At 43.0% G+C, this 12,949-nt stretch overlaps 1 protein-coding gene across 1 annotated transcript in view; it reads left to right on the forward strand.

The window, feature by feature from the left end:
- Positions 1-12,949, forward strand: part of LOC115375623 (receptor-type tyrosine-protein phosphatase mu) — a 153,688-nt gene that overhangs the window by 87,897 nt on the left and 52,842 nt on the right. Inside the window, exons 12-14 of the mRNA XM_030075087.1 lie at positions 3,269-3,542; positions 6,780-6,816; positions 10,215-10,350. Coding sequence (XP_029930947.1) covers positions 3,269-3,542; positions 6,780-6,816; positions 10,215-10,350 — 447 coding nt within the window. The remainder of the gene's footprint in view (positions 1-3,268; positions 3,543-6,779; positions 6,817-10,214; positions 10,351-12,949) is intronic.

A 12,949-nucleotide genomic window follows, 5' to 3' on the forward strand; every position in this document is an offset into this window, starting at 1 on the left:
ACTCACACTGGGCATAGCTGGGGTTTTTTTTTTTTTTCACTCCAAGATGAAAATATGAACATTTTCTCATCCTAAAAGGTGATTGTTTCCATGCCCACAAAGCATGCATTTTAGCATATCTGCAAATTCAAAACAGATTTAGCATATTGTAATAAACTTCAGCCCTGATTTGTGTAGTAAGTAGGATTGATAGTAGAGATTATTTTAAATGCAAAAATGTCCAATCATATAACCCTCATCAGAAATCTATTTTGGCTGAAGTTTCTGTTCGGATCGTTTTTTTTTTTTTTTTTTTCCTCCGCGGTACTGCAGCTACTTCCGTGGCTCCTGTGTACCGACTCCGCCTGCCCTTTGACCTCTCCTCTCAATAGGGGACAGTAATTAAGGGCTGATTTTTTCCTGCAGACTCTCAGCAGGATTAAATATTTCATCACCTCCCATTCCAGCACTAAATAGGAGAGCTCTGAGGAATTGGGACACACCCACAAAGAGCAAAGGGGGATTCTCTAATGGCACAGTGAGCACCTTATGATAAACTATAGGGTTAAAGAGCACATGCTGTACACACAAGGGGACTCTTAATCATCCGACACCAACCACAGGGAACGATTCATCATCTCCAGGGCTGTTTTGTGTTGGCTAAAGACTGCAGCCACTATACTGCCTTTTTTTTTTTTTTGACAAAGATTTTTTTCTACTTGCTGTTTTAATAATAAGGGCTGAGAGAGAAAGGCCAGGGAGGGCCGTGTTCTTAATGCAGCCCTCTGTAATTTAATCAGCTATATTTATATACACTGCATATTCTATTCCCAGATAACCTTTTCATACAGCTCCAGACAAATCCAGAATTTATTACAGATTAGCCAGTCCAAAGGTCAGATTACCATTAGTCAACATTCATCTCCACGGTCGGGCTGTTGCACGTGTCCGCCGCTCACGTCAAGCATGTGATCTGAATCAAATGGAAGTCATGCTTTTAAACAACCAGCTTCTTGTACAATAGACTTATTTTTTTGATTCTTCTTTCATGTATCAGAGAATTGCCATGACAACGTGAGAAGAGGATAGCAAAAAAAAGAAAAAGAAAGAAAAAAAAAAACACTGGGAGTTTGGGAATAGCCAGTTAGATGATTAGGGGTGACTTAGTGAGAAGTTAAAGGATAGAGTTCATAGATTTTGGACCTATTTTTTTCTCTGGACAGGACTTTTCTATTCCAAACTGGCAATTCTTGGACCCGTAGACAATGTGGACTTTCAGTTCAGCTGTCAGGGGTGAGCTCCTGTTGCTCGCCTCCTCCTGCTAATAAGCAGTCAAACTAAGGTGGAGTATGTCAGAATTACTCCAAACGAGCAAATTAGAAACTTCACAGGAAAGTCGCAAAGTAAATAAATAGCATTAGCTCGGATTCATGACTCACCACGTCCGCCGTCGCCCATACTGTCACTAATCATGGAAAACACAGAAAATGATCTCGGCTTTACGGATTATAACCAATTGCACTGAGAACCAGGGGGAGTTTGGGAGAAAAGCTACCCACCGAGGGAAAATGCTGTTGCTTTCCAGGCGGTGAAAATAAAGACGTCAGTCGGTCACCATATCACTTCCACACACTGAATTGCTTGTTAGCAGCGAGAGGGCTAGCGACAGCAGCCTTCAACGTCTCAACTGACAGCTGACTCAGGAGCCCGTGTTCTCTGCAGGTCCAAGTATTGCAGCTTACATAAGTGCAATACCTGGAGACATTTTATATATAGGTCTGTATGTGGAAAGGTGAAGCTCAAGATACACAATATCATCTGCTGTGGCACCAAGCAAATGCAAAAAATTGCCTTATGTTACTTATCAAGGCTGCTCTCAAGCCAGACGTGCTTATAATATCCCATCTCTGCCATTTGATGGTGCTACAGTTTCCTGCCGAGCCTTATTCGGTGCTTATGTAATATATATTAAAATCATCTCATGTGGGACGGACCGCCATGTGCCGTGACATCAATATTCAAGAATATTCATTCGTTCATTCATTCATGGAGCGCGCTCGATGCATCCCATCACTGCGATAATTACTTGTTGTTTGTTTGCATGATTCTTTTGCAAACGAACAGAACACTGGTCTCCAATCAGGGCTGGTTATTCTCCATGGCAGCTGTAAACAGACTCTTTGTCAGGCAGTGACTCAATAGATTGAACAGGTGGATGCGAGGTGCATACTAACATGAGCGCCTATAAGACAGCCAGTCTCCCCCTCCAGCTAAGTGGCCTGCTCAGAGACAATGTCATCTCTGTCAGAGGCACAGAGGGCTGCAGTTTTGATCTAGCTAAACACCAGGCTCGGATGGGGAGGAAATGGAAAGAGCCGTTGACCTTTTGAGTTGTTGAATAATGAAAAAGCAAATAACGTCAGGCCCTGTCTTGTGTCATGGCTCATTTCTCTTTCTCTACATTTTGGAAAGTTATTCCCGTTTACTGCTCAGGTAAAGGGAAAAAAAAAAGCGGCACTTTTCATTGACTCTTCATTTAGTCTTCATTTAGACAAATCAGTTGTTTTTGACCACTGTTCAGATGCACCTTAATGTGGGAACGTTCCACATATTTGTGGGCTTTATTTTCTTTGAAATAAATAGCATTTTGTGTTTTTGCCCAGTCTTCTTAGTCTTTGAGTTTCATTCGTCGTTGTTATTGTTGTTATTTCTGTCAGCAACTTTTGCAGTTTGTACATTTAAGCCATAGTTGATGTCAAAAGTGTTTCTGCGCCAGGTATGTAAATACATTTAAATGTATGTGACACATTCATGAGAGTGGGCGTTTTTGTAACATTGGCATAAATTTCCCTTATAAATTTTACAGGTGCTATGCACAGACTGTTCACAGGTTAAGTGACATTTTTATATATAGATATAGATATAGATGTGTGTGGATTCCAATTGTCATTACATAACATTAGCAATGGAAATTGAAAGGGACCCCGCAATATGATATGATTCACAAAATTTAGACGTAGATAAAGAAGTTAAAGTTACACACACACACACACACACACACACACACACACACACACACACACACACGAATCTGAACATTAGTTTTACATTCTCATTAGCTTATGATGTCTCAACTGTCAGCAGATGAATGACAACATGAATAAGTAACAACAGTGACTTTGTAATGCTAACAGTGAGTTAGCAGTGCCCCTCATGCACTTGCTTGGCTCGTGCGCGTGTGTGTGTGTGTGCCACAGAGGAGATCACGAGCTGTCTTGTGTGTTTGCAGTGCGTACCAGGTGGTGGTGGAGGAGGAGCGTCCTCGCAGAGCAAGAGGCACAGCTGAGATCCTGCGCTGCTACCCGGTTCCTATTCACTTCCAGAACGCCACGCTCCTCAACTCCCAGTACTACTTCACCGCTCAGTTCCCCGCCACGGGCATCCACTCGCCCCAGCCCTTCACCGTGGGGGACAACAAGACCTACAATGGCTACTGGAACGCTCCTCTGCTGCCCCAGAAGAGCTACAGCATCTATTACCAGGCTGTCAGCACAGCCAACGGGGTGGGTGCCTTTGAGTGGTGGATGCCATGTATGCTGCTTTAAAAGAGCTCAGTTACACTAAAACACATTTTTTAAGCTTTTGACTGCAGCCTGTGGTGACATGCAGCAATATCAATCACGGCCTCAGCCATAACCATATCTTTCTCCATTATTAGTCATTATCACAGCAGCTAGATACCAGCATCACTTACAAAATATTTGCAAAATCAATTATTTTTACAGTGCTTTGATTTGGAGAAGGTCATTCTGGATTACTGTCTCAATTATTGTCATGTTTAATCTTTTGTTTGAATTGTGTTGATTTATTCTGCACATGAGTTATTACACTTCCATTTTACTAAGCACTTTGTGAGAACAATTAAGAAAAGCGCCACATAAATAAAGCTGTTATTGGTAGTATTAATAAGGAAAGACAAGCAAAATACTTAACAGGTATTGGCAAGTGCAGTTTTGTATTTCCCTCTTATGTTTTGACATGTTACGTTGATGAGATAAATTGTGACAATTCACGCGGGCATGCGGAGTGAATCTCAGGAGTCTCAGTGAAGTGCGTCCAGGCTTTATTCACCACTGCAGCCTCACTTTTATGATTTAGGCTGATGGACTACTGGGCCACCTTCCACTGCCCTGGGGTTTAATATATTGCCAGGGTAACATTCTGAAGTCAACTTTAATATCAACCAGGTGCAATTTGATTGCAATTCAAAGCTGTTTTTTTTTTTTTTTTTCCAAGGGCACCACCTATCTACATTGTCAAAATTAAGCTGTCAGTTTGCTCAGCCTGTGATACACCAGGCAACTTTTTAGAGACACTGACGGGACAGCATTCCTGAAAAGCAGAAAAAAAAAGAAAAAAACCTTTTTGATTATATTGTTAGAGTGGTGCAGGCTTTATCCATATGGTACTATTAGCAGTAGTAGTAGTTGTAGTGGTAGTTGTAATAGTAGTGGTAGTAGTGGCAACAGTAATAATAGTTTTAGCATGGGATTATTATGGGATTGTTGTTTCATTCAAATCAACCACTCTTTACTGTGACACATGTTGTACTGCCAGGCGGTATGGCAGTACAATGCCTTCTTAATGAGTACATTCAAATTATAAGTGTCTTCACCAAGCAACTCGATCGTTTAATCGCCATAGTTGCGAATGCAGGCGCTAATTAGTGTGGTGTACTTCATTTAATGAAGTACACAGTCAGCGATCAGAAAAATACATTCGGCATGGGAGTGCGACTGTGAAAGTAGACGAGCAAAAGAGTGAAAGAGGACTCGCTGTAAAGGACAGCCCAGTCAAAGTACGGCTCTCTTTTTAAAGCATGTGCACATCCCCTTTAAAGTGCACATCAAACAACGCTAAATATTATGTTGGGCTTAAGAATGAAAGGCTGAGTGACTGACAGATTGACGGACTAGCTGACGGACTGACTGGCTACAGGGACTGAAGTGGTTCAGTACAGAAGTCCCTGAGCCCAGAGTCTGTAGTTGCTGTGCACACTGACACATGCACACAGTCCCTCACGTGCACATGGCCTCTGATAGATGTGGCAGCACTCTAGTGAGGTGAACCAGCGGCACTGTCTGCACTTTAATAGGCTGCAGCAGGGCCAGGCTTGCAATGCAGGGCCCTATGCCCATGACATGCCCCCCCCCCTTCCTCCATTATCTCAGCCCAGTTTGCCTGTCTTTCCCAATGAAGCTTTATGCCAAATGCCAGGCAACGCTTTGATCAAGTGCATTTAAGAGAGGAGGTCCTCCCAGCCGCGGGGAACTGTGGGAGGCAGGCAACAACAACAGGGTTGCCGATCGTTGAGGTCGCAGCCTCTGTCATCAAGTGGCACTTGGCGCGGCCCTCCCTCCGCCGAGCCGCGGCAGACAGTTCAATGGCAACTTCAAGAGCCCCTCTGATTGTGGTCCTGAATGAGAATCACCATAAACAGGCTCCTTCAGCAAAACCGGCACGTCTTCAAGGCAACAGAGATACCACGTGAGGCAGAGCTGAATGCAATTAAAGAGTTTGCTCTTGAGAGGAAAGCATGTCAGTCTGAAACTTTCCAGGGTGAATTGGTGAGTGGGATGAATTGGCTGACGGCGCTCTTCCCCGCGCAAAACAAAATAAAAGAACATTGAGTCTCGTCTTGACACCGCGCAAACCTCCATCTCCGTCACAGAGACAGTCCTGACATTATCTGTGTATTCAGTGTTTTGATTTACACCGGCCAAAAGCACTCTCTCTCTCATTAAGCTATCACTGTCAATGGATAGCACTGCAAGCTTTAATTAACATCTAATGATGTGAGAGTGATTTGTTCAGACCTCTTAAACAAAATTAACACTCAGGGAAGGTCATTGCCATCCACACCTAGTATTTTTTAGTTTTCTATTCAAATAAAAGTCTCATATAAGTTCTTGTAGCAGGCTTGGAGCTGAAAAGCGGCGATACTGAGAACGTGTTTGCACCCGGGACGGCGTGATGGTTATGATGTGGTTTTTTTTTTTTTTTTTTTTTTTTTTTTTATCCCTTCCTTCTCTCGTCTCTTCATTATGCCTCTCGTGGCCTCCAAACGCTCCGTCTCCTCTACACTCTGTTCTCGGCGCTCATTGGACGGCGCGGTGAGGTCAAACGCAGGGACACAGCACTCATGTCTTTTGTGTTCTATTACTCATCACCTCCCTGTTCCTCTCTGTGCCTCCTTTTCAACAGGCCATTGTCGACGCATAAAAACTTCAGCCTGCGGCGAGGGTCTCTTTTTTTTTTTTTTTGTCGTTTTTTTTTTTTTTTTTTTCTTTCATTTTACATTGTTGAAGGCTGTTGTCAGAGCTCAAACTCCACGCTGCATATTCAGACGGGCTCCCTGATGTGTCATTTTGGAGCCGGGCACGCTGGCTCGGTGTCGTTGTCACAGGGCTCTGGTTTGTCCACAGTGGCTGAACACCTTGAGCCACGGGCAGCCGGCAGATCCGTGTTGGCTGACGAATCAGCAGCTCAGCACCACTAATCTGCGTTGCGCTTCCTTCCACCTAACTGTGTTTTGTGTCACAGTTGCTGAGCTCAACAGATGATAGGGTACAGCGTGGAACTGACCAGGGTGTTTGGTATAACTGTGTTTTTTTTTTTTTTTTTTTTTTACACAGGTATGTGTGTGTTTCTGCTTGTGCGCATCATATTATTCTCTGACACTTTTTTTCTTCCTCTCTCTCTCTCTCTCCCTCGCTCCCTTCCTTTATCTGTTTGTACAGGAGACCAAAATCGACTGTGTTCGAGTGGCCACCAAAGGTAGGACTAGATGGTTTAGATGAAGTGTGGTCCAGCGGGGACGTTTGCCAAGCACCAAATAAATCAATGCATCTATGTCTGCCAATGGAACAAGCAAATTTTTACTTGTTCACTTGTGCCACAAGTAAAAATTTGCTTGTTCCATTGGCAGAATTTGTTTCTTGTTTCAAGCAAATATTCACTTGTTTCAAGTAAATTTTCACTTGAAACAAGTGAAAATTGTCTAAAAACAAGTTATTTCTGAGCTGATCATGTCTTATTTTAAGTGTAATGAGATATTTTGACTGGAAATAAGACATTTTTACTTGAAATAAGACAAATAATCTTGGTAAGATTTTGACTTTTTGCAGTGCATGATTTGCAAGAACTAAACAAAATTAACATGTTTTCGGATTAGAGACACCGAAACAGATAAGATATGCAGTGGAAGACGGACAAAATGTGCTGCATGGCCTCTGATAAGGAGGGGCTCGTCGCATAAATTGTGTCAGTCGATAGATTGATCAAGAGCAGTTGTTTTTTCACAAGTCAGAGAGAGCGTATGTGCCCGGCGAGGGCCGTGGGCACTTAGTTATGCTTGCCTGTACGTCTTGCTCCAGACATTAAGGGTGAAGCAGCCTAAGCTCTATTGATCCGGGAGCAGAATTGATAAGGCCAGAGGGAACCCTAGTCACACTCTGTTCCGGGCCGTGGGAGGTCCTGTCACATGCCCCGACAGTCTTGTATATCGTGGAGTCACATGCAGCTCCACTATGGATTTCCTGCGGAGTCCAGATATCTCCATCTGCACGGCTCAATAGGCTGAAGTCAAATAGCGCCAGAAGTATAAGGATCCCATGAGCAATTCATCACCTGAATTGATACTCGATGCTCGATATATTTCACAGCGCCACATTAGGCTCACACTGATATGAACTCGCGCGAAAGTGGCGCACTTGCTAACTTGGCGAAAAAACAACTTGATAATGCTCTCTAATACTGTAATGGGTGGCCTCAATGTTGCATGACGATGAGAACTGTTTGTTTGGCTGTTTTCAGCTTCAGTGTGCTCTCTCTCTCTCTCTCTCTCTCTCTCTCTGTCTCTCTCTCTTTCTCTCTCTCTCTACTGCATGCCGTCCTGGATCCACTGACTATACTCAGCTGCCATACTCGTGACTCAGCTCACAACCCCCTACATCCGCATCGCCCCGGCGGCTGGTGACAACCAACTAACAGGTCAGACCCTTAGCTCTCCGCACATCCTCTGACCATCTCAGCTCTCTCGACAACTTACTCACTACGTGTTAATCGTGAAGCTTCCCAAGGGGGGGGGAAAGCAGTGAGATGATTGCATGTGCCTGGTCTGGTTTGTTGTCTTACTACTGCACGCCATCAGAGTGATTAAATCAGAAGAGTTGCAGACATTGTCCCCCAGCTTTTGATGCATCTCCTCGGCATTACTGTACATGAAAGGCCCGTTTGAGGTGCGATCGTCATTTGATGTGTCAATGCTGGAGATTGGTGACAGGAGTTAATCCCCCTTTCATGAATATTTCTCATTATTTCTGGGAGATTAAGTGTTGGTCGCTGCAGTGGTGACAACTGTAAACACACAAAGGGACGCTGAAGTGCTCACCGCGCGCATCTGGAGGATGTTCTTGAGCGTTTGCGGCCGCACGATTAAAATTCTGTTCGTTTTCTGTTTGTTGTATATAGTCAGTGTCTGAAGCTCTTGTTACCCCAGCTCTCTCAGGCTGGAATGGAAAATATTGACTCGTGGCAGTGAACATACACAACTCACAACTTAAACAGGGATTTCTCACCCCCCCTGCATTTCTGTAAGATTAGCCTGCAGCCGTGTCTATATGAGGACCAAGTCAGCTCTATCTGTCCAGACGTGATTGTTAATATGTCATCCCGTCTTGAATCCCTCAACCACTCGGCTTTAAACACTTATATCTACAGTAAATAGAGGCCTGGTCGTTGATAACGGCACGCCAGAGCAAGAACAATATGTCACCGCCAGCCTGGGATGGATATTTACCTTTTGATAGGGAGGGGAAATGGCAACGCTGGAGAGAGGAGGAAGCCCAGTCTAACAGATTTGTCTGACATAACAATTTGTCATTCTAAATTTACCCCTGGTGACAAGAAATAATGGTGTTGTTCAGGTGGACAGTTGTGATTCTAGCAACGTTCCCCTCCTCAGAGTGCTTCTTATCACTTTCCAGGGGAGCAGGCGCTGTTAAACCAAGCCGCTTTCTCCCCCCCACCCACCACCGCCCCCCTCTCTCTCTCTGTGTCTCGTTGTTGGCTATCTCCTCCTAAGCTGATATTTAATGTTTTGGTTATTTCAGACTGTTTTATCTCCTTGGGTATTATCTTTCCTGCCGTGCACCCTACATTTTTCTACAGCCCAGCAACCATTTGCCCCAAACATGATTAACCAAGGGTAAAGATGGTGTGCGGACTTATCTCTCGCGCGCCGCACAGCCTGGTTCACAGGCCACTAATGTCCACTCTGGACGGCGCTGAAGATGGAGTCCTCAGGACAATGGAGTCGCACATACTCAAAAGGATAAACATCATAATTGCTCTGAGCCACTGAATCTGTATTGGTATTCTTCTCCACAGAATACCAATACATTGATAATCAATCTTAGGGTAGCACAAAGTTCAATTGAATCAATCAGAGAAAATACTGAAAGCAACATTGAATTCTACTTTACTATTTGATTAATGGATTTGGTTTGTTTTGAACAAGAGCGGAGTCTTATTAAAGGGACAGTCCACCCAAAATAATAATAAAAAAAAGATATTTTCCCACTTATCTCTAGTGCAATTTCTTTGTGATTTGGTGAGGTTTCCAGTTTGCTGCAGTGCTCTTCTGGCAGTCCACTTGTGGAATTCAAACCATCAAAAGTGTTCATGTGAAACACTCTCAGCACTTTCGGAAAAAAAAAAAAAAATGACATGGATACCTAGCATGATCCACAGCCCTCAGGGGCAATATGTTTCTTTGGAAAGTATTTCCAGCCGAAGAACACCGACAAACTATCCCAAGGTACCTTGAATCGGTTCTCATTGGTGGTAGATTGATACAGTTTGCCAGTGTTCTTTGATAGAAAATAGTTCCAGTGCCTTTTGTGTTTTTACAAGTAAAGTTGTGATGGTTTGAGCGCCACAAAAGAATACCCATCCAGCCCCATTGCATCAAGGTGATACAGACTGGAAACCTCGCCAAATAACATAGAAACTGTCTGGAAGGATAAGCATTAGGGGTAAATGGAAAAATAGTTTTGTTTGTATTTAGGGTGAACTGTTCGTTTGATTTTAACTCAAGGCATCTTGTATTATATTTACTTTGCTTTGTTTGGTCTGGATTCCATATAGCAGTTTGCACTGTGGTATGTTTTCAGGAGCAGCCACTCACAAGCCCGACGCGGTGGAGCCGGAGAAACAAACGGACCACACAGTGAAGATCGCCGGGGTCATCGCTGGCATCCTCCTCTTTGTCATCATTTTCTTGGGAGTGGTGCTCCTCATGAAGAAAAGGTAAGCCATTTTCTTCTTACTTGAAATAATACTGCAGATTTGTGGAAGAGGTTAAAGTAACTTGCCCACTGTTCACAGATAAGTAGTTTCTTTTTCATCATTTTGTATATAATTTCTCCCTCAAACAGTAGTATTGTCAGTGTCATAGTAAATAATTAATTTGATTATGTTGATACGCTCCATTAAGGCTGTTTACAGCCATGAGATACAGTCTGCCATGAAAAATTAATCCATTTCCACGGCACCCTCAAACAAACGCACTGCGCTTCAATGACATTGGAATGGGAATAGGAAAATGTTTTTTAGTCCTGTGGTACAGAGAGCGGCAGGGAGGAGATAAGAAAGAAAATATGATGAAAGACTCAAAGGGAAAAGGATGACCGTGTAGCTGAAGGCTAAGTTTACATTAGCCCTGGACCCCATACTGGAGAAAGGTCCTCTGTACACCTCCCAGCAATCAGGGGAGCTAAAGCTCAGCAAATATCCACCCCCTTTTGTCCACAGCAAGGCCTGAAATAACACAATGTCAGTTTCTTCATGTTGGCTCAAGGTTACTTTGGTGGGCGCAAGCTTGCTTGCTTTAATATCTCGACTGAAAAGAGCATTGGCAAGAAAATCAGGGTTTCTATGCAGTCTGGAAATTTATGAAAAAGTGTGAAATATGATTTTGATCATTTCCAGGTCTGGAAATCTATAGAAATGAAGAAATGTCTGGAAAACATTTCTTTTTTCCAGTCTATTGTTTCTATGTGCAGTTTGCAAAAATATGTAATTTATAAAATCACAACAAATAAATCCTATTACGTTTTTCACTTTGAAGAAGCCATGTTTTACATTGAGGGAGAGATTAAATGCCTCTTTGTGACTGCTTCGGGCGGCTACATGGTGGGCATACAGCCTGGCCAACGACAACAATGGCTGCTCACGCCAGTTTAGCTCCAGTTCACCCATGGCCACAAGATGGGCAAATGCAGACTGTCGTGGCTAACACATCCAAATGATCCAAAACGGTTAGTGAAGGATCCGAATTCCAAAGCGATGTGTAAAATATCTGCTAAATTTGTTTGATATATCAAACATGGGTGAGGTAGTCATTTGTAGTCACACAGAAGGCAAAAATCATGCTGAGCTTTTAAAATCGTCCTATGCACTAGGCATATTATCTTTTTTTTTTAGGTATAAAATAATTTACAGGCCTGTTAAACATTTAGTTATCAGCAGTCTGATTTAGCCCAAAAAAATCTTACCGAGAAATGTGGAAATGTAGTTGTGGAAAAGTACGGAATTCTGAAATGAAAAGATACCATCACAACTTTCATTAGTTGTTGATTAGTCCTCTCACAGTTACTTTCTCTTGCGCTGATGTTAGATAGCCTGGCTTGCATTGGAGAGCTAAGGTCAGTACAGTAGATGAAGCTGAGTGGGAAGGCATAGTTGCCTGGTAATATAATCACCATGTCCTGTGTTTATTTCTGACAGTCATATAAGATTCTCCATTTTCTTCAACAAGCCCAGTGATGAGTGGGCGGCTGTGATAAGCACGCAGAGACAATATAAGTAATAGAATTGTTTTCGACTTGCCTTAATCAAACGAGAGAGGGAGATGACTTCATTGATTATATTTGTTATAATATACGATTACTGGCAGGAAATAAGAGCTGTGTTTAGACATTCAAATGACTCATTTAGCGTCAACCTCGGAGGTCAGTTTAAAATTATGTGTTCATAAAAGGGGTTGTGAATGGTGCCTGAGTAGGCCAGCTTTATATCAATTTGATCATAAAGTTAAAGAGTGTCTCTACTGTACAGAGGCCCCCTGTCCCTCGCCCCTGAAAGCATGACATGACTCCAAGCGATCACCTTTGCCCTCACGATCACGAGTTTACCTCCACGTATGCCACCATATCTGATTTTGTTCATTTCTACTCTTTTTTCAAACATTAATATATTTTTACTTTTTCTTTCCTTTTCATTCCATCCCCTCCCCTCCTCCACTGCTTAAATCCTACCACCACCCCACTCGGCAGAAGAACCTATCACTCCTACACTTACTACCTGTAAGTAACCACTTTGTGTAATGTTAGTGCCATGCTTCTCACCCACACACTGAGTGTTTCCCATGCATGCAAAGAGCCATGTCATCCTCCTTTTGCCCAGAGCTATTACAGAGGCCCACTGTAATCTCTGCCGGAGGAACGGAGGACGCCACTCCAATGCATCTCCACATGATGAGCACATCTTACTGTATGTCATACTGGCACGAGTTCTGAGGAAAGGCAGACAAACCTGTGTTACAGAACCACCCCCATACAGGGAAACTATTACTGAGATGTTACGGCAGACATAATTTTTGCTAGACTCCTAAGGAGTTTGTTTATCAAATGATGAACTAAACGGCCTTAATGATAGCACGGCTGCCAAAATCATCTTGCAGAGGGAAGAAAAAAAAAAAAAAAGTCAGTGTTGCAGCTACTACATTTTAACTGAGTGTGAATTTTTCATATCGCCTCCAATGATTTCATCTCTGTTGACTTGTCAGAGCTAGATCTTTTGAAGTGCCTATCACAATGCGATCAATGCTTTAGTTTTCCTGAGGACC

Source organism: Myripristis murdjan, chromosome 17 (genome assembly GCF_902150065.1).
Source record: "Myripristis murdjan chromosome 17, fMyrMur1.1, whole genome shotgun sequence".
NCBI classification, from domain to species: Eukaryota; Metazoa; Chordata; class Actinopteri; order Holocentriformes; family Holocentridae; genus Myripristis; species Myripristis murdjan.